Genomic DNA, 25,853 nt, shown 5'->3' on the forward strand with positions numbered 1-25,853 from the left:
CCTATTAATATCTAAGCTTGGGTATATGTCAGTCTGATCATGCAACTGAGGTCTATGACAGCAGAAATTACTTGTTTACAAATAATACATTGTTTTTGAATATTTGAAAATAAATGGAGGCTCAATGAATTCACCATAAAAAAGAAGAACTGCTTCAGCCAATATAAAAGGTAAAAGGACATAAATTCAGTAGTGAGTCAGAAAGTGGAAGTTTGAACAGTTGGTGGCTGGCTACTCTCCTTATGGAGGTGAGGAGTGGGCTGTTCCCCAATTAAATGCAATTTTATACATGAGACAAAAGTAAAAACAAAGATAGTCAGAAGTGAGCTTTCCCAGGATCTACCAAGACCCAGTGGTCAGAAAAGGCATAAAAAGACAAAAGAAACTTAACTTTTGTGAAAGAAACTGATTTGGTAAATAAAAACATTTTTAAGTCACTAGTTTGAGTAAGATGGAGATTTAGAGATTTTTTTAATAGAAGATAAAAACATTAGAATTCAGAATATTGTTAAGAGGAAAAAGAAAAATTGAGGTTTTTTTTTTTTTTACTTTATTTGGCTTTAAAGTCCTTGTGATTCTTTTCCTTCTAGAATGCCAGAGTCCCCCGGTGAAGTTCCCGAATATCCTTTATTTGTTACAGTCGGTGACTGGCTGGATTCTATAAAGATGGGACAATATAAAAATAACTTCATGGCAGCAGGATTTACAACTTTTGACCTGATTTCAAGAATGAGCATTGAGTAAGTGATGTCAGGATTATTACTGTAACTAGATGCTCTGCCCAAAGGATTATAAATTCAAATGATATATCAAGAATACGTTTTCTATGGCTACTATGTCATTGCCTCATCATTCCTGATGATCATTCTGGTAGAAGTTGTACATTATACTTCTAATTACTATCTTTAAAAATCTATTTAATTCAAATTGCTATTTAAAATATTTTAAATGCTTTCTAAAATGCATATGACTCTTGTTCATGTCATAGATTTTACATCAATATAGTTGTACCATATAACAATATTGTATGACCAATTCCTAGTACTTACATCAAAGTAATACAGAGTTTTTTAATAATTCAGAGCTTGTTTTTTATTTTGTAAGTCAACCATTTTTTACTGTCTTAAAGATTATGCTTTGCCTAAGTGCAATAAAAATGTCCAGTATGTGTTTAAAAGACCACATACTATGATGATTAGATTGAAAAATATGAAATTTCAGTTGTTTTTATATCATAATGGAAATTGCGACTAGTCGAATATTATGACTTTCTTCAGATTAAATGGAGTACACATTATACCTTCTACCTTGTATGATCATCATTTTGGTAATTTTATTGCATACCTAAATTATATAGTCTTTAGGCATATGAAATGTTTGAACATTACTTAGGTACCTAGATATGAAATCTGTTCTCATGTAATTAAGTTTGAGATTAATCTGATGTATTCTGTGGATACAAAATGAGGAAAAAAGTAAATACTTACTGCTTATTTATATCTCTTCTTAACATCTAAATGACACAATTTTTTGAAAATGTGATATAGTGCATATTTAATAGTTCTAAATGTTGATTTTCTATATCCCATACCTAATCTCTCTCTCTCTCTTTCTCTCTCTCTCTCTCTCTTTCTCTCTCTCTCTTTCTCTCTCTCAGTGACATTAGGAGAATTGGAGTCATACTCATTGGACACCAGAGACGAATAGTCAGCAGTATACAGACTTTACGTTTACACATGATGCACATACAGGAGAAAGGATTTCATGTATGAAAGTACTACCTGCACCTGTGTTTTGTGCCTCAGCATTTCTAAAATGAAAGATATACTCTCTTCCACCCTTTCTTCAGATTCTCCAGACATCACTTCACAAACCACGCTGTCCTGCTCAGACTCTAAGCACATACTTTATGTCTATGCTTCCAACCTGGATTTTAAAGTCATGCTCCATAGGTCCTCTCTGAATAACCTGCAAGTGAAACCCTGGCCCACTGCAGATTATCACTACGCAATGATAGATAACTCAGCATGGATGTGTAATTCTGTACAGCAGTACTTGTATTTGGGAAGTGTTCATGGTCTTAACCAGAAGGAATTAGTCCAGGTGTGGCATCCTTAATGATGCATGTAGAGTTTGATTATAGATGAGAAAGAGATAGTTGACTTTTCTTTCATGTTTTGTGATCAAGTAACTTCCAAATTGACATAAATATTTATATTTTAAATAATTATATTCAACTCTATGGGTTGTATTGTTGCTTTATTTTTTAATCATTTAATTGTTGGTGCCTGATGTTGTTAGAATTATTTACAGAAATGACCAATGACTCCATGTAGTGAATTCTTGTTGTAACTATGGTAAGAAAAGGGTTATTGGGGAGGGAGAGGGTGAAAAACAATGTGCTTTTAAATCTTCCAAGGTTTGTCTATATTTTTTTTAATTAACTTTATAGTGCCCTACATATTTCATAGTATAAGGTAGTTTGGAGGCTTTTCCCCTCTAATTTTTTACAAACTATAGTATATTTCTCTACTACCTTATTAAGATCACCCCTGGAAAGACCAGGAGTGAGTCCCTTACTCTAATGGCTTTCATAGAAAGAAGCATGAATTAAACCCATGACTGTTCCCTTGGTTCACCTTGGCAAGTTGACACAAGTAATTGTCAAAGCACTGAGAAAATTCATTGTTCTCAGAAGAACTGCTTTGAATAAAAGGTCTAGGATCATACCCTTAGATTTAAAATAAAACATTTATTTAATTTAATTTAAGCAGAATTTTATGATAGTTATATAGTGGTCCAAGAAAATAAGCACATCTAGCTGACTATCTGATATGGATACATTTTGCAAGTTTAAGAATTCTTTTGTTTGCAGAAGTAAATTACATCAACATGCTGAGGTGTTTCTTAAACATTCTAAGAAATAAATATGAATACTCCACAAATAACATAAACATCTTACACATGAGCATATTCACTATACATAGTGAGTATAAACTGAGATCCATGATGCAGTTACGTCAAAATGTGAACACAGCTAGGATATGTTGTCATAATCATCTCAGAGATTAGTAACAGAAAGACATTTTCAGTAAATGAAGCTGAATCAGCTGATCAAAGTAGTGCCATCTTATGAACAAATGCAATTATAAAAATCAGTCAATCGTTACAACTACAAAAATGACTGCTGTGTGAGGTGGAAGAGTAAGGAGAATATGTTAAGCAGGAAAAAAATACACAGCAAGTTGTCTAAACATGCGTAGTTAATAAATAGCTTTTTATCTGATCCAGATAAAACGATGCCCTACCCACATTCTCAAATTTCTACCTACTTAACATTTTTGTGATTGTAACATTATACAAAGAAGTATCATTTTTTCTTTTTTCTTATTTTAAGATTTTGTTGACTACCTGATTCTATTAGAACCTTCACCATACTTTCTTTTTTGCTTATTTATTTATTTATCTCCTGGTTTTGTCTACAATAACTTGAATTTTCTCATTTGAAAATAATGTATAGAGATAGAAGGAAGTCTTTAGAGTATTCTTAAAGTTAAAAAAAAGGAAACAGTGGGAAATCCATCACTTTTTAAGTGTGTCAAAAATAGCTAGCAGCATTTCCTAGCCATCAACCTGCATGGTCATGCATCACTCATAGACTGTCTGTAGTTTGCTTGATACATTTACACAACTCGGGATACATTTAGAGGAAATATAAAGTTTCCATATTTACTTGTCTTCAAATATATATTATTAAATAATAACAGATGTAAAACAGATTAAATTTATTAATCATATATTTATTTTTATAATACAGCAAAAAGGTATTTAGAAAAATAAAGAATAGAATAATAACATCCTCTATAGGACTCTGTCAGTAACATCTGTATACCTTGATGAAATAAATTCTATTAAAGTATTCAAACTTCTATGGGATGGGCATTCTGTGATTTCAAGGTTATGGATCTCTTTTAAGAATATTTCTTTTATAAAAGTCTGATGAGTTTGTTCTGTATCTGGATAATTTGCACTTCTTTCTTTTCCTTTCCTTCTATTATAAAACTTCTTTTTCACTTTGTCTCTCACTCCATATTGACCTCAGAATTTCTTTTTACTTACATTTCTACATTTCAAAACTGTAAGCGTGATAATCTTCGGTGTAATTTTGAACCTCATCATGGTCAGAGCAAGGATGAAATATGTGTGCAAAATTAAACAGAAACATTAAAATATAAGAATAACAATTTTTTACTGCCCATCAGTCATGGATCTAATGATCCCAGGCATTATAATGTCCAGAAGTATTAACAGTTAAAATACCAAATTCATTTGGAATTTTTTTTCATATTTCTTTTTTTTTTCATTTATTAAACTTTTCTTTAATGAATATAAATTTCCAAAGTACAGCTTATGGGTTACAATGGCTTCCCCCCTCCCATAACTTCCCTCCCACCCGCAACCCTCCCCTTTCCCGCTCCCTCTCCCCTTCCATTCACATCAAGATTCATTTTCAATTCTCTTTATATACAGAAGATCAGTTTGGAATTTTTTTAAAGATTTATTTATTTCGAAGTCAGCGTTGGCAGGGGAAAGGGGGAGAAGAGAGAGAGATATCTTCCACCTTCTGCTTCACTCCCCAGATGACCACAACAGCCAGGACTTAGCCAGGATGAATCCAGGAGCTTCATCTGGGTCTCCCACATGGGTGACAGGGGCCCAAGAATTCGGGCCATTTTCCACTGCTCTCCCAGACCATTAGCAGGGAGCTGAATGGAAGTGGAACAGCCAGGACTTGAACCAGGGCCCATATGGGATGTTGCCATGGCAGCACTATGCTACAGCCCTGAATTCCAGCATTATTTTTGCAGTTATAGCTTTTGATAAATACACTATGCATGCCATAATAATAATAAAAAAAAAGTGTTTCTTATTTCACTCTGTGATACTCTTTAAAATCTGTCAAACTATTACCTGAATTAAACAGCTACAGCTGGAAGGGCTATCTCAGCTTATGAATGGAAAACAAATCCCTATCCAGTTTTTTTTTTTTTTTTTTTTGACAGGCAGAGTGGACAGTGAGAGAGAGAGAGAGAGAGACAGACAGACAGACAGACAGAGAGAAAGGTCTTCCTTTGCCGTTGGTTCACCCTCCAATGGCCGCTCTGGCCGGCACACCATGCTGATCTGAAGGCAGGAGCCAGGTGCTTCTCCTGGTCTCCCATGCAGGTGCAGGGCCCAAGCACTTGGGCCATCCTCCACTGCACTCCCTGACCACAGCAGAGAGCTGGCCTGGAAGAGGGGCAACCGGGACAGAATCCGGCACCCCAACCAGGACTAGAACCCGGTATGCCGGCGCCGCAAAGCGGAGGATTAGCCTGTTGAGCCATGGCGCCGGCTCCTATCCAGTTCTAAAAAAGCAAAGTCTTCGAAGGGTTGGTGAAGAATGAATTACATTACATATCACCCAACCACATTTCCCAAAAATCTATATTGGTAACTTCCCCTACCAAATTTCTGTTCTACAAAACAATCAATTAAATTTCTCATCTCAAAATTTTTCCTGGTGCTAGGTCTTTTTTCCCTATTCCTTTATTAAATTTTCCAAGGTTGTCTTTCTCAGTCCCTCTGTGCATTGCTCTTGTATTCCCCCATTCTATTTTTTCCCTTTTATCAGCTTCTATCATTCATCTCTATCCACATTAAGAAAGACAGCATAGCAAATCTAAAAAGACTTTATAGATCTCCATGGAAGAGGCTGAGAAAGAAAAGGTTATAAAAACTGGCCTTCACTTTTAGGAATCCTACCATATAAGTGGGAGTATTTACACTAACAGAGGGTACAGACTGGATTTTCATTAATAGAATGAAGTACTTAGGAAAATAATTTCAAAATTCATGATTATGATCCTTTTTTACAGCTTGAGATAAAGATTATGATTAATTGAAAAGAAATTAGGGTTATGAGTTAAAAGCCATTATTATTAATTCACAGGTGGTATTCATGTCTTTATACAGCAAAGAAATTTAAAGCAGATACATCACTTCCTTTAATATGGTTACCTTAACTTTTTCAATCTCAAGTGCCATGAATTAGAAGATATTCAAATTACAACATATTCCATTTAAATTTTTTAATTCTTTTTATGTGAAGATTTCAAGACATAGAGAAGTGCATTAGGCACTGAAGTCACCTACCTGAGTTTTTATGATTAACTTTTACAACAATTTTTCAATCTTCATAATGTTCAGCGAAAGTAGTATGAATTTTATTTAGCTCAATTTAATGAGTATGGAGTGTCTCCCAAATGCACAAAATTTTACCTTGAAAATGAGTTTTACACTACTAGCTTTGCCTTCAGGTAATTTTCAAGGTTAAAGATAAGAGGTTAATACCTATTTTCTGTTATGGTTGCCATGTCAATGAGGGTTAGCTCTTTTCATAGTAAGTAAATAAATAAATAAATACTTGTTCAATGTGAGTTGAATTTGCAATCCCCTACAGAAAGAAATATTTTAGACCTCAAATTCCCAAAAAATTATTTCCAAACTCCTCAGGCTCCATCTGGTAGAGGGGAGCATGTTTTCTGGGTTCTGTAAGACAACCTCTCTTATAAACAGTTGAATCTCATCAAGTATCACAGAGTTTTGTTTTTTTTTTTTTTTTTCGTTTTTTATTGTTTGGTGCCAAACATCACTGTTATTATGTGTACTTACTACCTCAAAGGTGCACTCAATTAGAAACCATCAGGAATTAATTTCTTGACCACTAAGCTAACTCACTGGCCCTACTAAATGTCATAATAATTATGAATGCATTGGTTGCATAAAATCCTTTCAAACATGATCCACTTAACCAAGGAAAGAAACGATTACTCATTACTAGAGCTAACATATAACTGAAATAAAGGAGAAGAAAAATCTTACATTGAGCAGCATAAAAGTAAAAGCTTTAAATTTCTCTCACTATTCCCTTAAGAAGCTCAGTATTGGGTGTTTCAAAGATTTCTTAGAATAAAAATTTAGTTTTATGTTATAAGGAATGTGACATAATAAACATGTCTTGTGGGGAAAATGACCAGGTGATTCAGAAAAAAAGGTAAAGGTCATCAAGGTACAGCTCTAATTCTCTTTTTCTTACTAATAATTAGATTCAAATCATCATTAGATCAAATTATTGAGAGTATTTATATCTTAATTGAAAGTTTCTTTTCCGTTAAGGGGTTTTAGTTTGGTTGGTACTTTCTTTTTTTAATATTTCAGAATATCTGTGAAAGCTTTACCTTTGATTTTCCAGTGTTGACTCATAATTACTGTATTTAAAATGAAAGGAAAATTAAGAAAACTTTTCAGTTACTAAAGGAGGCAAAGTGCTACTAAATGGATAAACATTACCTTTCAGAAAAAAAATAGGGCAACTTCAAGTTTGTTTCTCTCTTAATGATATCAAGTCACCTCTAGTTTACTATATTTTTGCATTTTCCAGTGAGTCATGTTTGCTTCTAAACAAAGCGAAGTTCTTGCTAGAATTCCGAACTCGTTATTCAGAGTAACAAATCTCTACTTCATTAAGAAAACTTTTTATTCATATGAAAATCTCAAAGGAGACTCCTACTACCCTCTAACAAAGGCAGTAAAGAAATATTACCGAAGGGCAGATTTTAGCTTAAGGGTTAAGATGCTTGCATACCAAATCTAATTATCTGGGATAGATACCTGGCTCTTGTCCCTGACTCCACCTTCAGGTTAATGCAGATCCTAAGAGGAAGTAATGATAGCCCAAATACTTGTGTCCCTGCCACCTCTGTGAGAGACCTAGATTGAGTTCCCAGTTCCTGGTTTTGACCCAGCTCAATCTGAGCTGGTTGACATTTGGGAATTAATCAGTGGATGGGAAGCTTTCTCTCTCTCTGTCTCTGTCTCTCTCTCTCTCTCTCAACTCTCAAAATATTATATATATATATATATATATATATATATAATGTACATATATATATATATATATATTACCTAACAGATGAGAATGAAAAAAAGCCCTTACATGTAATATAAAGATGTGGTTTCTACTCTCTTTGAGAGGCAGAAAGACAGAAACAGAACCCCCATCTGCAGGTTCACTACCCAGATGCACACAACAGCCAAGCCTGAGCCAAGCAGAAGTCAAGATCTGGGAACCCAATCCAAAAACTTGATTATTTGAGCCATCACTGTAGCTTCCTAGGGTCTGCATTAGCACAAAGCTAGAGTAGGGAGATGGAGCTAGGTAACAAACCCAGGAACTCCAGTATGGTACACAGGCATCTTAACCAGTAGGCAGAACACCAGCCCCCTTTTCTACTTTTGATTAGAAAATAAAATACAAATTAACGACACAATGTCTACACTAGTTGAAGGTTAGAAAATTTTTTGAATTAGTGAAATATTCTTCTAAGTGAAACTCTGTCATTATCCGTATTTCTCAATCATTTGCAGTCTCTAGCTGTCTATAGTTTATCATAATAAATGTACTTTTGGTTAAATAATAAACTATCTACTCAATAAATAAGAATTACTGAGATGTGGCTTTTCAGTTCTCTACTAAATAACAAAATGAGGACAACATACTTCAGGATCCTTATATAGTTAGCATCAGAGTCTTCTTAACATTACCTCTTGCTGAAGGGAGAACTATCTTTATCCCAGAATTATATACTACTATAAAGAAAACTATAAGGACAAAAGAATCATATTTTTAATATAGTTCATTCAAATTGAATATTTATATATTATTACTTTGAAGATAGATATCCTTGTTTTCATGACTTAAATACACTTACCTGACAAGCAACCATCAAACATTTCTCTACAGCTCTTCCACATTTATTGATCATCATCTTTAGAGCAGTCTTACTTTACTTCTGTTCTAGAAAGAGCCAATGTCATTAAATTTTTAAAAATCACAATGATGGAATGAATTATGCTAATTTGTAAACATGAGTAAAAATGATTCTCAAAATTTTTACTAAATTTAAAAAGTCTCCTTTATTGATTTTATAATTAAAGGCCTCTCTTCTATACTTACTTATTTGTAGAATGAACTGTATTCTGTAAAATTTTTATTTAAGTAAATCTTCACTCACTAAATCAGAGAGAAGCCAGAATATAATTAACTCTATTAACTCTCTTTTTCATACTATGTAGTAACTTTTGCTCTCTTTAGAATTTTTATCTACTTAGTAATATCATTGTTAAAGTCATAATGACATTTTATTTAACTGTGCATGCTTTATTTATTGCATAAATTATATTAATCTTTAAAGTAAACTGCTTAAAATTGTGGTCTTCAGCAGCTCTATGACAAAATCAATGGCCACTCAGCTTGCTAACAATCTTGTAACTGAACAAGCTATTTTTCTGTCAGTGTGATTGATGTAAGCATTGTTAAATCTAACTTGCTTGAATATCCCTTGGTATATTAGCTAGAGCTATTATTGCCATATTCTCCAAGTATCTTTAAGACAACTCTGAATATCATAGGTGGTACTATAATAAATAACAACTAAGGTTTTTTAAAATTTCTGCCCTGCATGGAAAGTAAGGTTTAAAATGTATAAATGTTTGTCATTGGAGTTTTTAAATTATTTTAATGTTTTATTTCTTTCAGGCCATATATATGCCTTCAAAGAAACTTGTATTAATATATACATACTAAGCAAAAATATCATTTTATTCTTACCAAAAAATGGAGGTTTCATATAATTTCAAGTTTTTTATACCTCCAACAGTTTAAAAAATTAGGGGGAATTTAGGGGTGGTTAGAGCATAATAACATGAGCAGTTCTAAGAAATATGAGAAGCATTGATTTTAAAGATTACTATCTGTGCTTGATTTCTAGTACGTTATTAATCGTTTTGTGAATCACACTTCATATTCAACTGTAACATTGAAAACATGAATATATACAGGACATAAATGTCTTCAGGACATTTTTCACAAAATATACTTAATTTTAACTTTCTTTGCAGTGGACACTTCAAGAATTTAATTTTGAATTTTGAAGGAATAATTGTTACTAACAGTCTATGTTTCCTGTTCCTAAAATGTTAATTAGAACAGCTGTCATAACTTCATTTGTGAAAAATCAGAAAGAGAAAGCATAAATGTTGAACATGGCAACAGATCAGGTTCTATTAAAATTGAGGAAAATATTAAAATGTAATACAAAGAGGAGTTTCTGTTAAAGTTCTTACTTATTTTAAGAAAACACAAAAATTACTAGAAAAGTGAATAAAATATATGACATATTATTCTTTCTGGTAATTTTAAGGCTAAAATGTATTTTGAACATGGGAATACTAATATTAATAAATCTATTAATAGTTGTTAAAATATCAATTGATTTATAAAATCAGAAAGGAGTCATCAAAATTATCAAAAATAGAAAAACAATTTAAAAATTTTAATAGACCAGACAATCATAATTCTTAACTGATACTATTTCTTATTTTTGGCATAATAGAAAATTTTTAAAAAATGCACTGAATGATGGGCTGAGTACTGTACACATAATTATCCCATTGATAATTAAGAGGTTTTTTCTTCTATTAATAAATTAAAAACACAATAAATAAGATGCAAAAAGGAACTGAATCGAAAGGGTTATCTTTTAATATCAATCTATGCTTTTAAGTAGTTATATAAATTTTACAGTCTTCCATGTTTAAAAAAATGGTAACTACATAAGAATTTTATGTGATATCCTTTGATCTCTAAATGTTGTTTTATTTCAAAAAGATTGCTTTCTCTTTCCAGTTGTTTTAAGTATCTACAAAAGAGCCACTGTATATCTTATGTTTCCATTCAGTATCACAATGCTTATAAATTTCCAGTTCACGATGAACTTGAAACCAATTGCTGTAAGTTACTCTTTTTGCAGCTATTCTTCTTTTATTTAATATTGGTCTGCTGAAAAAAGCAAACTCCTCTACTTTCTTGCAAATGGAAACTCTACAAGGAAATCTTCAAATGAACATTATGATTTCTAAATAGTGACCATATATATATTCTTTATAGTTACCTTTCACTGCTGCTTATTTATTCAGTTCTTAAAATTTCACCAAGTGGCATACTTCATACAAGAGTAAAAACAATTACATTTTAATATTAGGTGCTTATTGTCTTCAGAATTTCTAAAAATATAAGAAAATAAAATATTCCTTTTCCTCACTTTATTATCTTGGTCACTCTACCAAGAAATCCAATAGTTATGTCTCTAATTTAACAACAGAAAGTTAAGATTTGTCCCATCAAAACTCAGAGTTTAATATCTTTATAGTATATAGCAAATATTTAAAAAAAAGCAAAGGAAGTCATGTCTATATACTGATCCAAAATTGTGTAATTACTAAATTTTAAAATAGGTACATATATTTATTTACCTTAAAATATATTGATAGGTAAATCCATTCATTCATCCAACTAATGTTTACAGACCATCACCATGTAGCAGTGTCCTGCTCTAAGCACTGATCATGCATGGTGATAGAGACATGCAAGGTCCCTGTATTATGGAATTGACCTTCTAATGGAAAAGACACACAATAAACAAACAGTGATGTGTTATACTGATAATTACATTAATTTTACATAGCATGGCTGTGCTTCTTCATTTTACATGGTGAAGGAAATCTCAAAGGACATGCCATTTAAACTGATATCTGAAAAACATGAAAGCAGCAGCCATGAGAAATTCAGGGGAACAGCATTTCAGACAGAGGGAACAGTTAGGGACTTGAAGTGTCTGAGAGTAGAAAGAACAGTGTTTTCAGTGCACAATAGTGAGGCAAAAAGAACATGGAGTGAAAGGACATGAATGAGGCTACTAGATTGTGGGTGCAGGATGAAGAGAGAAAAGCCAAAGATAAATTCTTTTGAGGGACTAAACAATGGATTCCATGGTGTAGGTTTAGAGGGAAAAAATCAAGATTTTGGTTTTAGTGACAAAATGCTTGAGATGTCTCTTTAGCTATTCACATGGGAATATCAACTAGAAAGTTGTATATGAGAGTTTCAAGGAACAGTCAGAAGTCAAAATTTAGATTTGGAAGTCATCAGTATATTCATGATATTTAAGCTTTTGAAATCACCTAGGAACAAGCTGTAGATATGGATGTACCCTTGGATTGAGCTCCAGGGCATTCATTCCGATGTTTAAAAGTTGGGCAGAGAACTTAAAAGCCAACAGAGGAAACAGAAGATGTAGAGTAAGGCAGAGGAAAAAAGAAATGAGGTTGGTCATTGGATTAAATGTTTCTGAGATGTCAAGGTTGCAAACAAAACAAAGGTCATTGGATTTGGCAACATGAGAGTTATTGAAGATTTTGACAAGGACAGTTTTTACACAACAGTGAAGTCGAAGCCTGACTAAAGTATTGTTAAAGAGATGTAAGGAAGTACAGACAGTGTCTATAAGCAATTCAAGCTTTTCTTTTAAATAATGAGATCAAAAGAAATAAAACAGTAGCTGGAGGAAGAAAGAAAATCAAGAGTTTTGTGTCTTGTTTATTGTGAAGAATACTAGCATGTATTTATATACTAATGAGAATGACTTGGCAGATGAGGGAATCTGATCATACAAGGGAGAGCATAATTCAGCAAAGGCCTGAAGAGGTAGGATAAGGATTCAGAGCACAGTAGCGAGGTTAGTTTGTGAAAGAAGCAGAGATAATAGAACCTCAATGACAGGGAAGGCACAATGTGTAATGTGCAGACAGATTGGTAGATTTGTGGGTGAATAATAAGGATATTAGTGTGTGAATGGTTTATTTTACCGAAAATAAGACAAATGTCAAAATGAAGGTGGGAAAGTATTATCAATTAGATGAGAGATGGACAAGTAGTTGAAGAGTGGGATGGTGAATACACACACAAATATGCATGCACACACACACGAGGGGACTTCAAAATTTTATGGAAAATGGAATAAAAATATTAGTTTATTTTTGTGCAAATTATTTTTTAAGATTTATTTACTCATTTATTTGAAAGGCAGTGTTACAGAGTGGGGGAAGGGGAGAGAGGGGGAGAGAGAGAGAGAGAGAAAGAGAGATCTTCAATCTGATGGTTCACTCCCCAAATGGCTGGGGCCAGTTGAAAGCTGGGAGCAAGGAACTTCATCTGGGTCTCCAACATGTGTGGCAGGGGCCCAAACAGTTGGGACATCTTCCACTGCTTTTGCAGGCCATTAGCAGGGAGGTGGATTGGAAGTGGAGCAACCAGTGCACTATCTGGCACCCAAATGGTATGCTGGCATCACAGGCAGTGGCTTAACCTGCCATGCCACAATGCTGGCCCTGCAAATTATTTTTGAAATCCTTGTTATCTAGAGGTCTTCAAGAATTTGTGGAAGTTTCTATTATGAAAAAACTATGCATGGATTTCAAAATTTTTGCACCAAAATAAACTTATCTTTTTTAAAGTCTTGGCTTATTCAATTTCACTTTCTTTGAAAGGCAGACACACACACACACACACAGGGTGGAGGGGTGAGTAGAGAAATACATCTGCCAGTTAACTACCCAAATAGACACACATACACACACATACACACACTAACGGGGTGGTGGGGTGAGTAGAGAAATACATCTGCCAGTTCACTACTCAAATAGACACAACAGTCATAGTTGGGACAGGCAGAAGCCAGGAGCCTGGAACTCAAATAGGATCTTCCACTTGGGTGGCAGGGACCCAAATAATTGACCCATCATCTGCTACCTCTCAGGCTGCACATTAGCAAGAAGCTAAAATGGGAAGCAGAGCCAGGACTGAAACCCAAGTACTACAATATGAGAAGTAGGCATTACAAATTGCATCTTAACTGCTATACCAAATACTCACCCCTAGACTTTTAAATCCATTTTTCTGCAAACATTTTAAAGTACCATCCTACTTACATATGAATACTTATATATGAAACAACTTATTGGAAGAACTGAAACTTTGCTTTCTAAGGACTTGGAGAAGAATCCACTTTTCCATAACACAGAGCTTACGTAAAGATTTCTCAACAGTGCAGGTGTTTCTTGCATTTTATTTTTGTCTATTACAGAGTAAAATGTAGAAACATTTTGTAGCTATTGTGCTATAATTCAAAGCCTATGAAAATTAAAATAACTTTAATTGTAAAAGATGTATACAGTATACTTATTCTGTTAGTTTTCTCAAATAGTATTTTGGAGATTTTTGAATTCTCATCTAAATTTAAGAAGACAAACAGGCACTAATCTTTTAACAGAAATTAATTTAATTTTTTTTGCTTTCAATTGAAAAAATATTCTGTCATTTAAGAGAAACACATGGGAAATAACAGTGGTTTTGTATGTTGAGCCCCTCGCTATCCCAGAAGGAAGAATGTGATCTTCTAACTGTCCTTAGTGCTCTATTTCTAGATAGGCTGTATGTAACTCAATGTGTTGGAATTTAAAGATACATATTTTTTCTTTGAATTTTATATGAAATTAGATTGTGAGTAATGTAATGAGATTGCTTTCCTCTCTTTTTTTATGCTGTTCTAGCATAGCCAAAAATGTAGATTATATGTATCTATACTATTCAGTATTTGACTAAACACTTCAGATTTTAAATGGCAAATGATGTCTACAGTTGCAGTACACTCAAAATAATAGTTTCAAAAATGTTTGTAGTATAAATCATAAAGAATTTATTCATTTAAAACTAAACAGCACATTTATATAAAATCCCTAGGTGACATCTGTCTAGGTTGAGACATTTAATCCCTCATAGAGCCATGTTTGACTAGTGAAAAACTGCAGCTGGAAATATTTTTCCTTTCTGCATTTGATTTAAAAAAAAAAAAAAACAAGTATTTCTTTGTAACTTGTCACAAAGCCATTTATCATTAATTAGGGATTTAACACTATCCCCATCTACTCTTACAAAACAGGGAAAGAGCTGCTGATGAGAATAAGGAAGTGCAGCATTGCATTTTTTTTTTCCTGTTTGGTATTATATCTGCACTTAGAGCTTCAGTATATGCCTTCCACTCAGGTTCCTTATACAGTCTCAGTTCTCTTTTCTGGGTTGTAATCACAATAGGGTAGAGAGAAAAACACAGTAAAAGGGTGCGATCCTACCTACTCTCTACTTTACTCCAGTGGTGAAGCAGTAGAGAATTATTTGAAAGTGGTATGGTTTTCATCTTATAAAAAATCTACTATAATATTACAATGTTCCATGTAAATTTTCATGTGCTGGCATGCTTACAAGTTAATAGTGTTATAGAATGTTCAGCTCTCAACATGAGGGATTGTTTGTGGTGAATTGCATTACATATGTCATCTATTTGCTGAAAGAATATGGTGTTTAGCAAAACTACCTGCTGAGCAACATAATAAGATTTTTGTACAAAGTACAAATGACTAATTATTGTATTTTATTTTTCTATGATTTCCTAAGAGGCATTATCAGGGTCTTACAGATGGAGTAAGCCTGTTTATTAAAATATCTATTAGCAAATAAAAGTTACAGTTCCGGTGGTTGCATTTGAGATCTTATTGCATTGCTGTATTGCTACATAGTTAATATAGTTTTTAATCTATTAAATCTATAGATATTATAATCTATTAAATCTTTAGATATTGTACTAGTAGCTTTTTACTACTGTAAGGAAATGTTTGAGGCAAACTAACTTTATAAAGAAAAGAGTTAATTTTGGCTCAAAGTTTTGGAGTTGCAAGGTCCAGGGGCCTCATCTAGCCATGGCCTTAGTGCTGACAGAGACCTGAGGCATTGCAGAGATTCACATGGGAAGAGACAGGGAGCCTGTGCACCAGCCTACCGTGTGTCATCCCTTGATCTCTCCTTATAAAGCAAGGAGGATCAGTCATGATGGCTGCACCCTAAAGACCTAATCCACTCTAATCTCCTTCCAAAGGTACCACCTCTTTAGAGCCTGGTTAGGTTATTTCTGACCTCCTAGTATCATCAACATAAGACTGTGGGGACCAATATTCAAAACATACTGGATATTTTCCTAATTCTGGATGCAAAATTAAAGTTGTAATATTTCAAAATGTTTAATGTCATTAAGGTCTAGACAGAATTTCACATAAATCACCATAAATAACTGCTATCTATTTTTGTAGGGACTTTATGTTGGTAAAATATTTATGAAATTCAAGTGAATTGTTCATTGCAGAAGGCATACTGTACACAAGTTGCAGATGACAAAAAGATGTGCATTCAATGGTTCAAACAAAGCTTTAGATCATCAGTGTTCACCCCCAAACATCCTATAAATCTGGGGTTTTCTGTATTCTTTTAAAAGTTCCTAAAAGAAAATACATAGAAAATATCCTGATTAATTAAAAGAACCACTATTTTTATAATATTCCTGCTGCGGTTCTGAAACCTAGTATGAAATTAAAACTGGTAAGAAAATATCTAAAATTTCTCTAGTATATTCTTGAGAAAATCATATACTATTTGTAATGCTTGTTATTCTTATAATAAAATAGAGTCAACTAAGTTCTTAAATCAAGTGGAACAATTTTATGCTGAGCTTGAGTGTGCACTAGAGAGCAGTTTCAATTGGCAAAGCACCAAAACAGCAGATTGAACCATAAGAAATATTTATGTTTTTTTAGGTTGACATTTTCAAGACTGACATTTTCCAGATTATTGAGTACATTGTGGGTTTCATGACCAGATTTCATCTCTAGTAATAATAAGCCATAAAACCAATGACACTTCTTGAGATAATTATTTACCCAACTCTCTTTTTTTGTAAAAGAATTCTCTGTTTGGGACAGGTGTTTGGCACAGCAGTTAAGAAAACACTTGGGACACTTGCATACCATACCAAAGTGTCATTGGAGTCACAGCTCCCACTTTCTGGTAATGTGCACCCTGAAGGTCATCAAGTAATGGCTCAAGAGAGTGGGTCCCTGCCACCATGTGGGAGGCCCAGATTGAGTTCCCCAGCTCTTGTGGGCATTTGGGGAGTAAATTAGGGATGCAGATCTTTCTCTCTTTCCCGACCCCCAATAAATGATCTTTTTATTTAAAATTTATTTATTTGAAAGGCAGAGTTAGAGAGAGAGAGAGAGAGAGAGAGAGAGATGTTCCATCCTGTGGTTCACTCCCCAAATTGCCACAACATCTGGAGCCAAGCCTGTCTATAGCCAGGACCTAGGAACCTCCTCTAGGTCTCTCCCATGGGCTCAGGGGGCCAAGCACTTGGGCAACCTATGCTACCCTATCAGGTGCATTAGCAGAAAGCCAGATCAGAAGTGGAGCAGCCAGGACACAAACCTGCACCCATATGGGATGCCAGCATCGCACGTGGCGCCTCTGCCTTCTATGCCACAGTGCTGGCCCCTAAATAATCTTTCAAAAAAGAATTATCTATCTGCCTATATATGCTAAAAAGTTGGATGCTCAGTATACAAATTATATTTATAGTGTACAACTAATGTTTTTGTACTAAGTAAAATAGAGTAATTCAACATAGGAGCAGAAAATACTGCACATAAGAAAAGTTAAGTACATCCATGTTAAAAAAAATTATCTGGCTATAAGCAAATTAGCTCCCATCTCTTATCAATGTGTGTCACAATACTCAGACACACAGAAAAGTGATTAACACTTTCCTGTAAATGCATTTACCATCAGAAGTTAATGAGCCACCATAGTCTATCTTATTCAAATACTAAGAATTTCAAGAAGTAAAATTATTTATTGAAAACCTATGATGTGCCAAACATTTATATTTGTTGTCTCTAATCCTCAAATCCACTGGATAAACTAATATAGCAGTATCTTATGAAGGTTGGAAGCTGAAACATAGAGACTGGTTAATTAGCCTAAGACCACAAAGTAGATAAAGAATATGTCCCAATACTCCATTTTTACAAGTACATTTGTATGTCAATACTTTAGGTTATGCAACTATAACGATTAGCTTTTCCTTTAAAAATTTTATTTATTTGAAAGATTGATGGGGCAAGGAAAGGAAGAAGGGATAGAGAGAGAAAAATCTTCCATCCACTCACTGGTTCACTCCCCAAATGACTGCAACAGCCAGGGATGAACCAGGCTACAGCCAGGAGCCACAACTCCAGCCTGTCTCCCCACTGTGTGGCAGGGGTCCAAATATTTGGGCCATCACTCTTGCTTCCCAGAAAGGACCTGGATCTAAAGGCAAGTATCCAGGATATGGGATGCAGCTGCCCCAAGTTGGGACTTAATCAACGGAGCCTCAGCAAACTTTTCCTTTTGTTTTGCCTTTCAGTAGAGTCAGAATTTCAGGTCACATTTATATTTCACTATAAAACTAATATAACAACATTTGGTATATGGAAAAATGGCAAATAAACAAACAACTCGTAATAGTATGTGCACGCCTCCAACACCATTACTTGGACATCATTTTTCCTAGTCTCTTTTTATACCCTCCTAGTCCATTTAATAGGCCAAACTAAATGACAAGCCAAAGAACAGGTAGGATAGTAAACATAACACTGGTTAGTTGAAAAGGGAATAAAACCCAATACCCGTGAATATCAAGGGAAATGAAGAAATTAAACCTCCTCTTTGAGAAACGTTTTAAGTCATAAAAGCATTTCATGGGGGTGGAGAGGAAGGGTGCCAGGGCTCCAAACTGAGAGGTTAACAAATTCCATAGATCTTTGAAATGATTTCATCTGTGGTCTGTCTACTGGAAAACGTAATAAAAATGGACAAAATGTATGTCTAAATATTTTCTATTTGAGGATCATCTGAGCCTGTGAAAGCCAAACATTTTTTAACAAGGTGGCTAACTTTAGATTTTGACTATTAATGTCTTCCGACCACCAGCCGATTTGATCCGAGGGACTGTAAACTATCACTGGAGATTTTGCCAGGTGGAAATACCTTCGGGAGATCAGGCAGCTAGGAAGCAGGTGTACATACTCCCTTCGTCGCATTGCACCTCACTTTTGGCGCCAGTTTCTTTCCTCTCCCGCCTAACTTTAAGAGCTTTCCTCAATCAGAACACGGAGGAGGATCGGTGCTGTGGGTACAGGGCAGCAACGGCGCACTTCCTGTCCCAGTGGGCACAACCGTATCCAGCAATCGCGGTCACTCCGCCGAATCCGCGCCAGTCTACAACGTAAGGCCTCAGCCTCGGCGTCACACAGACGCTCCGCCTTGGGCGAAGCAGCTGGGGGAATCCACGCCCACAGAAGCGCAGCAAAAGCGGACACGCGCTTCCCGGCAGGCTGTGCGCGCGCCTACAACTCCCGTCATGCCCCACCGACGACGGCCAGGTCCCTCACAGGAAACCGGCCCCTAGCCCGGCGCCCCTAACCTCTGCTCACCTCCCACCCCTCTTTAATAGTTGCCCAGCGAGCCTCTTGCCTTTTCCCCAGGAGCTTTACCGCCCCAGGTGCCAGAGCAAGGCTGGAACTCCCAAAGAGGCGTGGCTTCGAGACCGGAAGAAGCTTTTGTTGCCAAGGAAACGTCGCAGCCCAGGCGTGGATGCTCGGCCTGAGGTAGGGGGTGTCATTTCTTCCAACTTGTAGAGACGGTTTTAGTCAAGACCGGCGATCTTTCGTACCGAGGCGGAGCAAAGAAGGTTAAGGGAGCCCCCGCACCAGATTCCCTTCCCGGAGCCGGGTACGAGTGAGTGCGTCCCTCCTGTTCCTCGCCAGCTCCTGGGCCGGCCAAGCTAACCTCAAAACCAAAAATAAAAAATAAAGATAAATAAATAAATAAATAACCAAGTATCTTCCTACCCGGGATTGTTACAGCCCCCAGCCACTCCCCTGCTCCCTCCGGTCAGTGTTAGAATTCCTCTTGGCTCTTCCTCACGGTTTTGTTTTGTTTTGTTTTTCCCTCCACGCGAGGAGTTGTTTCTAACGTGAGAGGTGGAAAAGGAGTAGCAGGATCAGGTGGTCAGTGCTAGGGACTAGAAAATGCGTTGAAGTGGTTTGGGCGAATTTTATTTCATTGATGGTTTTAAGACTGCTCTACTTGGCGCCTCCCCCCCCCCCCTTTTTTTTTTTTTTTTTTTTTTTGGATGTAGAAACTGTAATGGAAATTTCATCATCAGAAAACTAAGAGGCAAATAGGAGCACTGATCTGGAGTAGTGTGTATAACAATTCATTTAACAGACTTATTTAAAGTTTAGAAAATACAAGTCATTGTTCCCTTCTCTGGCCCACCAGGAGCTCTCCCTGTAGCTTATCTTCCAAGTCATTAATTTTAATAAACAAGTAAAGAGTTAAAAAATCTTTGAGTAACATCCTGATTCTTCTGGATTTTTCAGTCAACATGAATCCTCGTTTCAGTATCACAGAGAACATCCAAGAACATTTAAATCGATGTACAAAGAGGGGAAACAGAAAGTGGAAAGATAGATTGGAACCAAATTGTGAACATTCTTAAAGGTATTCACTGAAGTTTGGACTTTATTCTGAAACCCAATGGTTCTCAGCAGTGACTGCCTATCAGAAACTCTGTGTAGTTTTTATTTTATTTGTTTATTTGAGAGACAGAGAGAGCTGCCATCTGCTGGTTCACTCCCCAAATGCCCAAAGTGGCTGAGTCTGGGCTAAGCAGAAGCCAGGAGCTGGGAACTCAATCCGGGTCTCCTTGGTGGCTTTGCAGGAAGCTGGAGTCAGGAGTCAGAGCTAGGAAATGAACCCAAGTAGTCCAATGTGGTAAGCCAGTGTCCTGACTGCTAGGAGAAACGCCAACTCCACTATGTAGCTTTTAAAAGTATAGTTGCCCAGTTTCCATCTTCAGAAATTCAGATTAAACAGTTGATTCCAGAGTGCAGCTAGGGTTGAGAATCCTGGCTACTGGAGTGGATACTCACAGAAAATTTCAGTTGTGCCTCTTACTATGAATTTTGAGCATGGTAAAGAAATGTTGGCCAGCTTTCTTGTCTTTTATTGCCTTTATTTATGAATGCAGGAAATAAAATTACAGAGGAAAGCTATAATTACTAAAAAAGAAGTGCACATGAGGCTCATAATATTATTTATAAAACAGCTTCAATAAAGGTGATTACATTTTTAGAAAAACTGACTTCTAAATTTTTTGCCCTAACATAGTTCAGTAAATATTTGATAATACATGAAAAACCAGTGGAAAGTTTTGACACCAGGTACTATGAAAGGTGAATGTATAAGCATCAGTCTTGTCACAACCATTGTATTGGAGTAGAAGTTCTAAAGGAGGGAAATGTGAGAAGTGGTCATATTTTTAAAAATTTGTTCAAAATTGTATGGAAAATGAAAAAAACAAGCATGTATATTGATATGTTTAGTGTGATAAGTAAATAGTAAATTTACTTTGAATTAAGATGATAAATTGTATGTAAATTGCTTCATATCAGAAGATTAATTTAAAATAGTCTACAAATGCCAATCAGTCCTTAAGCTGAGAGTTAAAACGATGGATCTAGTCTGTCTTACAGTTCAAATTTTAGTGTTATACTAAATACAAAACCATTGCCCTTATATTGTTCCATATTTCCCGGAATGCTGCTTCCTAATTGATACTTGCAGCCTAACTGATACTTGATACTTTGAATTATCACAATTGGTTGAGTTTGCATGTTATGGATCCTGTGTTTTCCTCTTAACTATTATAAATGACAATGAGAAATGTTGTCACTTCAAGGTTGTTAATCTATGTTGCCAGGGCTTATAAGCTGCCACTCTGCGTTTCTGTTAAGTCTCCTTGTGGTAATCAGCTTATCCTCTATTGACTAATTACAAAGCTACATTGACAAGGTTTTCACAGTAGCATTATGTTTCCTTAAATTTTTAAGAATTATGTATTTTGCATGCTTCAGGTGTTTTTAGATATTAGAGCTTTTTTTTTTTTTTTTGTTACTTACAGCTGATTTGTCATATTTGAGTCACATTATGGGATTGCTAGACAGACTCTCAGGCTTGCTTGGCCTGAAGAAGAAGGAGGTTCATGTTTTGTGCCTTGGTCTAGATAATAGTGGCAAAACAACAATCATCAACAAACTTAAACCTTCAAATGTAAGTATCATTGTTAGGGGCTGTATGTATTTTCTGCTACTAGGGAAAGTTAATATGCAGAATTATTTGTATGATGTCATAACTTCGTATAATTATGCTATGGAATCCCTTTTAAACATGGAATACCTTAAAGTAATAAATATCTGTCAACTACAATTTGCAGTGAATTTCATGCAGAAAAAGGCAAATCTTAATGATTAAACTGGAATGTTCTTTTCAGAAGGTTTTTTTTTTTTCTCCAAGATTGTCATAAATTTGCTGAGTTTACTTTTAGATTGCACTGCTTTTTCAGTTCCTGTTTATAGGAGGAACAAAACAAGGGGGAAAAAATGAATCACCTCTACAGGTTCTATGGATAAGCAGACAGTTTTTCACAGATATGTGGTGTGTATATCAGTAGTAGTAAGCAAGATATTGTTAAGCAATATAGGCATGAATGTATTACTTTAGTAATTGAAAACTATATAAAGCTACCTCATCCAACACCTGATCCAGAGTAGGTTCTGCTGCATGTAGAGAAAACCCACATAAAAACAGTGCTTTTGTGTACCTGAAATCACTTGCTGAGTCTGAAAGCCAGAACAACTATCTTATGTCATCAGAAAAATTAACCTCTAGGTCCTGAGAAAGTGTAATTTGCTTTTACTTTTCTTAACTTGGTAATAATAGTGAAGGGCTTACCTAAATTGGGGCCTCTGAAAGGCTCTAAAACTTCTGTCACTCAGGCAGATTTAACATTTGCTTCCTTCCTGCTTTGAACCCGAGAGCTTATTATCCACTGTGAGAACATTATTTTTAATAAATTAAGTGAATTAATCATAGAAGTTTACATTGCTATGTTAGTAAATGCCTTCCAAAAGAATTGCACATCTTATAGTAAAGTTGTTTCATTTATTCCTGTGGGAAAAGTCAGCTTTTAGGTTTGGGCATTTGTTCTAGTAGTTATGATGTGAGTTGAGACACCTGCGTCCCGTATCAGAGTACCTGGGTTCTATACCCAGCTCTGGCTCCTAACTCCAGCTTCTGCTGGTGCAGAGGCTGGAAAGCAGTACTGATGGCTTAGATAATTTGGTTTCTGCCATCCAGTTACTTTAGAAATCTGAAAAACCACCCAGCAGTTAGCGGTGTATGGAGAGTAAACCAGTGAACGTTAGATGTTAGCAGTCCTACCAGCCAGCCAGCAGTTAGGGGTATATGGAGAGTAAACTAGTGAATGGAAGCTGTCTCCTCTCTCTCTTTCTGTGTCCCTTTCTGCCTCTCAAATAATTTTCTAGGCATCAGTTTATAGATATTTTCAAATCCAAACTGTTTTTTTAAAGATTCATTTATTAATTTCACAGGCAAGTGACAGATAGAGTGGAAGAGACAGAGAACTATCTTCCATCTGCTGGTTCGCCCTCAAATGGCCACAATGGCTGGGGCTGAAGCCAGAAGCCCAGAATTCCATCTGTATCTCCCATGTGGATCTCAGGGGCTCAGGTACTTGGGCCATCATCTGCTGCCTTCCCCGGCACATTAGCAGGGAGCTGGATCACAAGGGGAGCCAGGACTCAAACCAGTGTTCTGATAAGGGATGCTAATGTCCCACATTGTGGCTTAACCTGACATGTCGCAGTGCTGGCCACCCAAACTGATTTTTCATGTTTATTTATTGCTAATAAATAATGTTTATTAATGTTTATTTGTTGTTAATATTTATTTTATAATTTTATTATGTTTATTTATTTATTATAATTTTATAATCTGTTAATATATTGAGATTGCTGGCATCTTCAAAGCTGATGAATAGGAAGAGAGGGAGGATACTTAAATGTAACCACTGTTGTGAAAAATAAGGTCCAGGAGTCATTTTCTTAGAGACACAACCTGTATATTTTCTTTGAAAAGTCTTTCCCTTGCTTTCTGTTGTACATGATCTCATTCTATTACATCATATAGTTTTATATTCTTAATCTTTAAAACAAACAAATTATCTGACATTTTGAGTTGATAACTTGCTTATTAAATTTCTTTTTATAATAGAGTGTAAATCTTGTCTTGTTCAGCACCGAATACCAAATACACAGAATAATGCTTGGCATTTAAATATATTTATTGGATGATTAGATTGATGAATGATTTTTTAAAGAACATTTGTTATTAGCAGACTAAATAAACTAACCAAATAGGGTCTCTTAGAAATCTTGTTCTGTTTCTGTTGATGTTGGTCTATCCATGGAATGCACTGTCTCAGATGGCCTGTTCCACTTCGCTAATAATTCCTAGTCTTTGTTTGCTTTACACAGTTCTCTGTCCACTTTAGAGAATGAAAAAAATGTTCAAGTATACTTCAGAATGTTCATTAACAAATGAAATTAAAATACAAGTTTATTTTGGTGCAAAAAGGTTTTGTAATCCATGCATGCATTTTCATAATATGCATTTATTATGAGTTTTTTTTTTTTTTTTTGACAAGCAGAGTGGACAGTGAGAGAGAGAGAGAGAGAAAGGTCTTCCTTTTTCTGTTGGTTCACCTCCCAATGGCCACTGCAGCCGGCACGCTGCAGCCGGCACACTGTGCTGATCCGAATCCAGGAGCCAGGTGCTTCTCCTGGTCTGCCATGCGGGTGCAGGGTCCAAGCACTTGGGCCATCCTCCACTGCCTTCCCGGGCCATAGCAGAGAGCTGGCCTGGAAGAGGGGCAACTGGGACAGAATCCAGCGCCCCGACCAGGACTAGAACCCGGTGTGCCAGTGCTGCAGGCAGAGGATTAGCCTATTGAGCCGTGGCACCAGCCTATTATGAGCTTTTTGAAATGCCTTCATATTTGTTTTTGGATAAAGCATAGGGAAATCAATATTGGAAACTATCTTTTGGAATATTTTTGAGAAAATGAGTTTCAGTTGAATCCAGAAGCACTCACATATCTTATTCTATCTTGATTAATTTGTGGAGTTTTGTTTTTCCTAATTGCTTTCCACTGGAACTTTAGTAGGGAGGGGTATCCTTTTTTTTCTTTAACTTTTATTTAATGAATATAAATTTCTAAAGTACAGCTTATGGATTACAATGGCTCCCCCCCATAACTTCCTTCCCACCCGCAACCCTCCCCTTTCCCGCTCCCTCTCCCCTTCCATTCACATCAAGATTCATTTTCAATCTCTTTATTTACAGAAGATCAATTTAGTATATATTAAGTAAAGATTTCAACAGTTTGTACCCACATAGAAACAGAAAGTGAAAAATACTGTTTGAGTACTAGTTATAGCATTAAATCACAATGTACAGCACATTAAAGACAGAGATCCTACATGAGGAATAAGTGCACAGTGACTCCTGTTGCATAAACTCTTGTTTATGGCATCAGTAGTCACCCTAGGCTCTTGTCATGAGTCTCCAAGGCTATGGAAGCCTTTTGAGTTCACCGACTCTGATCATATTTAGACAAGGTCATAGTCAAACAGGTCATCAAAGAGGGAGGAGTATTCTTATAAGTAAAATAAGTTAAAAGAGAGATTTTGAAGAAGCTGATTGTGGAAAGGCACAAAATTACTCTAATTGCAGTTCAATGAAAATAGAATTACTATTTTGATATTTTCTGAGATTTCTTCAGACTTTTAACATCCTCATTTTTTTGGCTGTTTGAAATTTTTTTTCACAATAACAGTTGATGATTGTATCACATGATTGACATATTTGAATAAAAATTATGGAGTTTTTGGTGACAACAAAAATTAGGAAATTCTTTATTCCAAAACTTGTTGGTCAGTGAAGGAACCACAAGGTATGAAGTAGGAATCTTTGTAGCAGAAAATAAATTTTATCTAACATAAAC

The 25,853-nt window shown here is 35.5% G+C and overlaps 2 protein-coding genes across 6 annotated transcripts in view; both read left to right on the plus strand.

The window, feature by feature from the left end:
* The window catches only part of EPHA6 (EPH receptor A6), a 1,087,270-nt gene extending 1,085,498 nt beyond the window's left edge, over positions 1–1,772 (plus strand). The window contains exons 17-18 of the mRNA XM_062206703.1: positions 591–740; positions 1,658–1,772. Coding sequence (XP_062062687.1) covers positions 591–740; positions 1,658–1,772 — 265 coding nt within the window. The remainder of the gene's footprint in view (positions 1–590; positions 741–1,657) is intronic.
* A 17,498-nt stretch (positions 1,773–19,270) lies between these two features.
* ARL6 (ADP ribosylation factor like GTPase 6) overlaps positions 19,271–25,853 on the plus strand; it is a 39,962-nt gene continuing 33,379 nt past the window's right edge. The window contains exons 1-3 of one of the 5 annotated variants that reach the window (XM_062176097.1): positions 19,537–19,660; positions 20,308–20,428; positions 21,891–22,039. In XM_062176097.1, the coding sequence (XP_062032081.1) occupies positions 21,917–22,039 (123 nt within the window). In that variant the 5' untranslated portion in view covers positions 19,537–19,660; positions 20,308–20,428; positions 21,891–21,916. The other 4 variants (XM_062176104.1, XM_062176067.1, XM_062176086.1 and 1 more) reach the window with 4 other exon arrangements.

This window comes from Lepus europaeus, chromosome 2 (assembly GCF_033115175.1).
Source record: "Lepus europaeus isolate LE1 chromosome 2, mLepTim1.pri, whole genome shotgun sequence".
Taxonomy (NCBI): domain Eukaryota; kingdom Metazoa; phylum Chordata; class Mammalia; order Lagomorpha; family Leporidae; genus Lepus; species Lepus europaeus.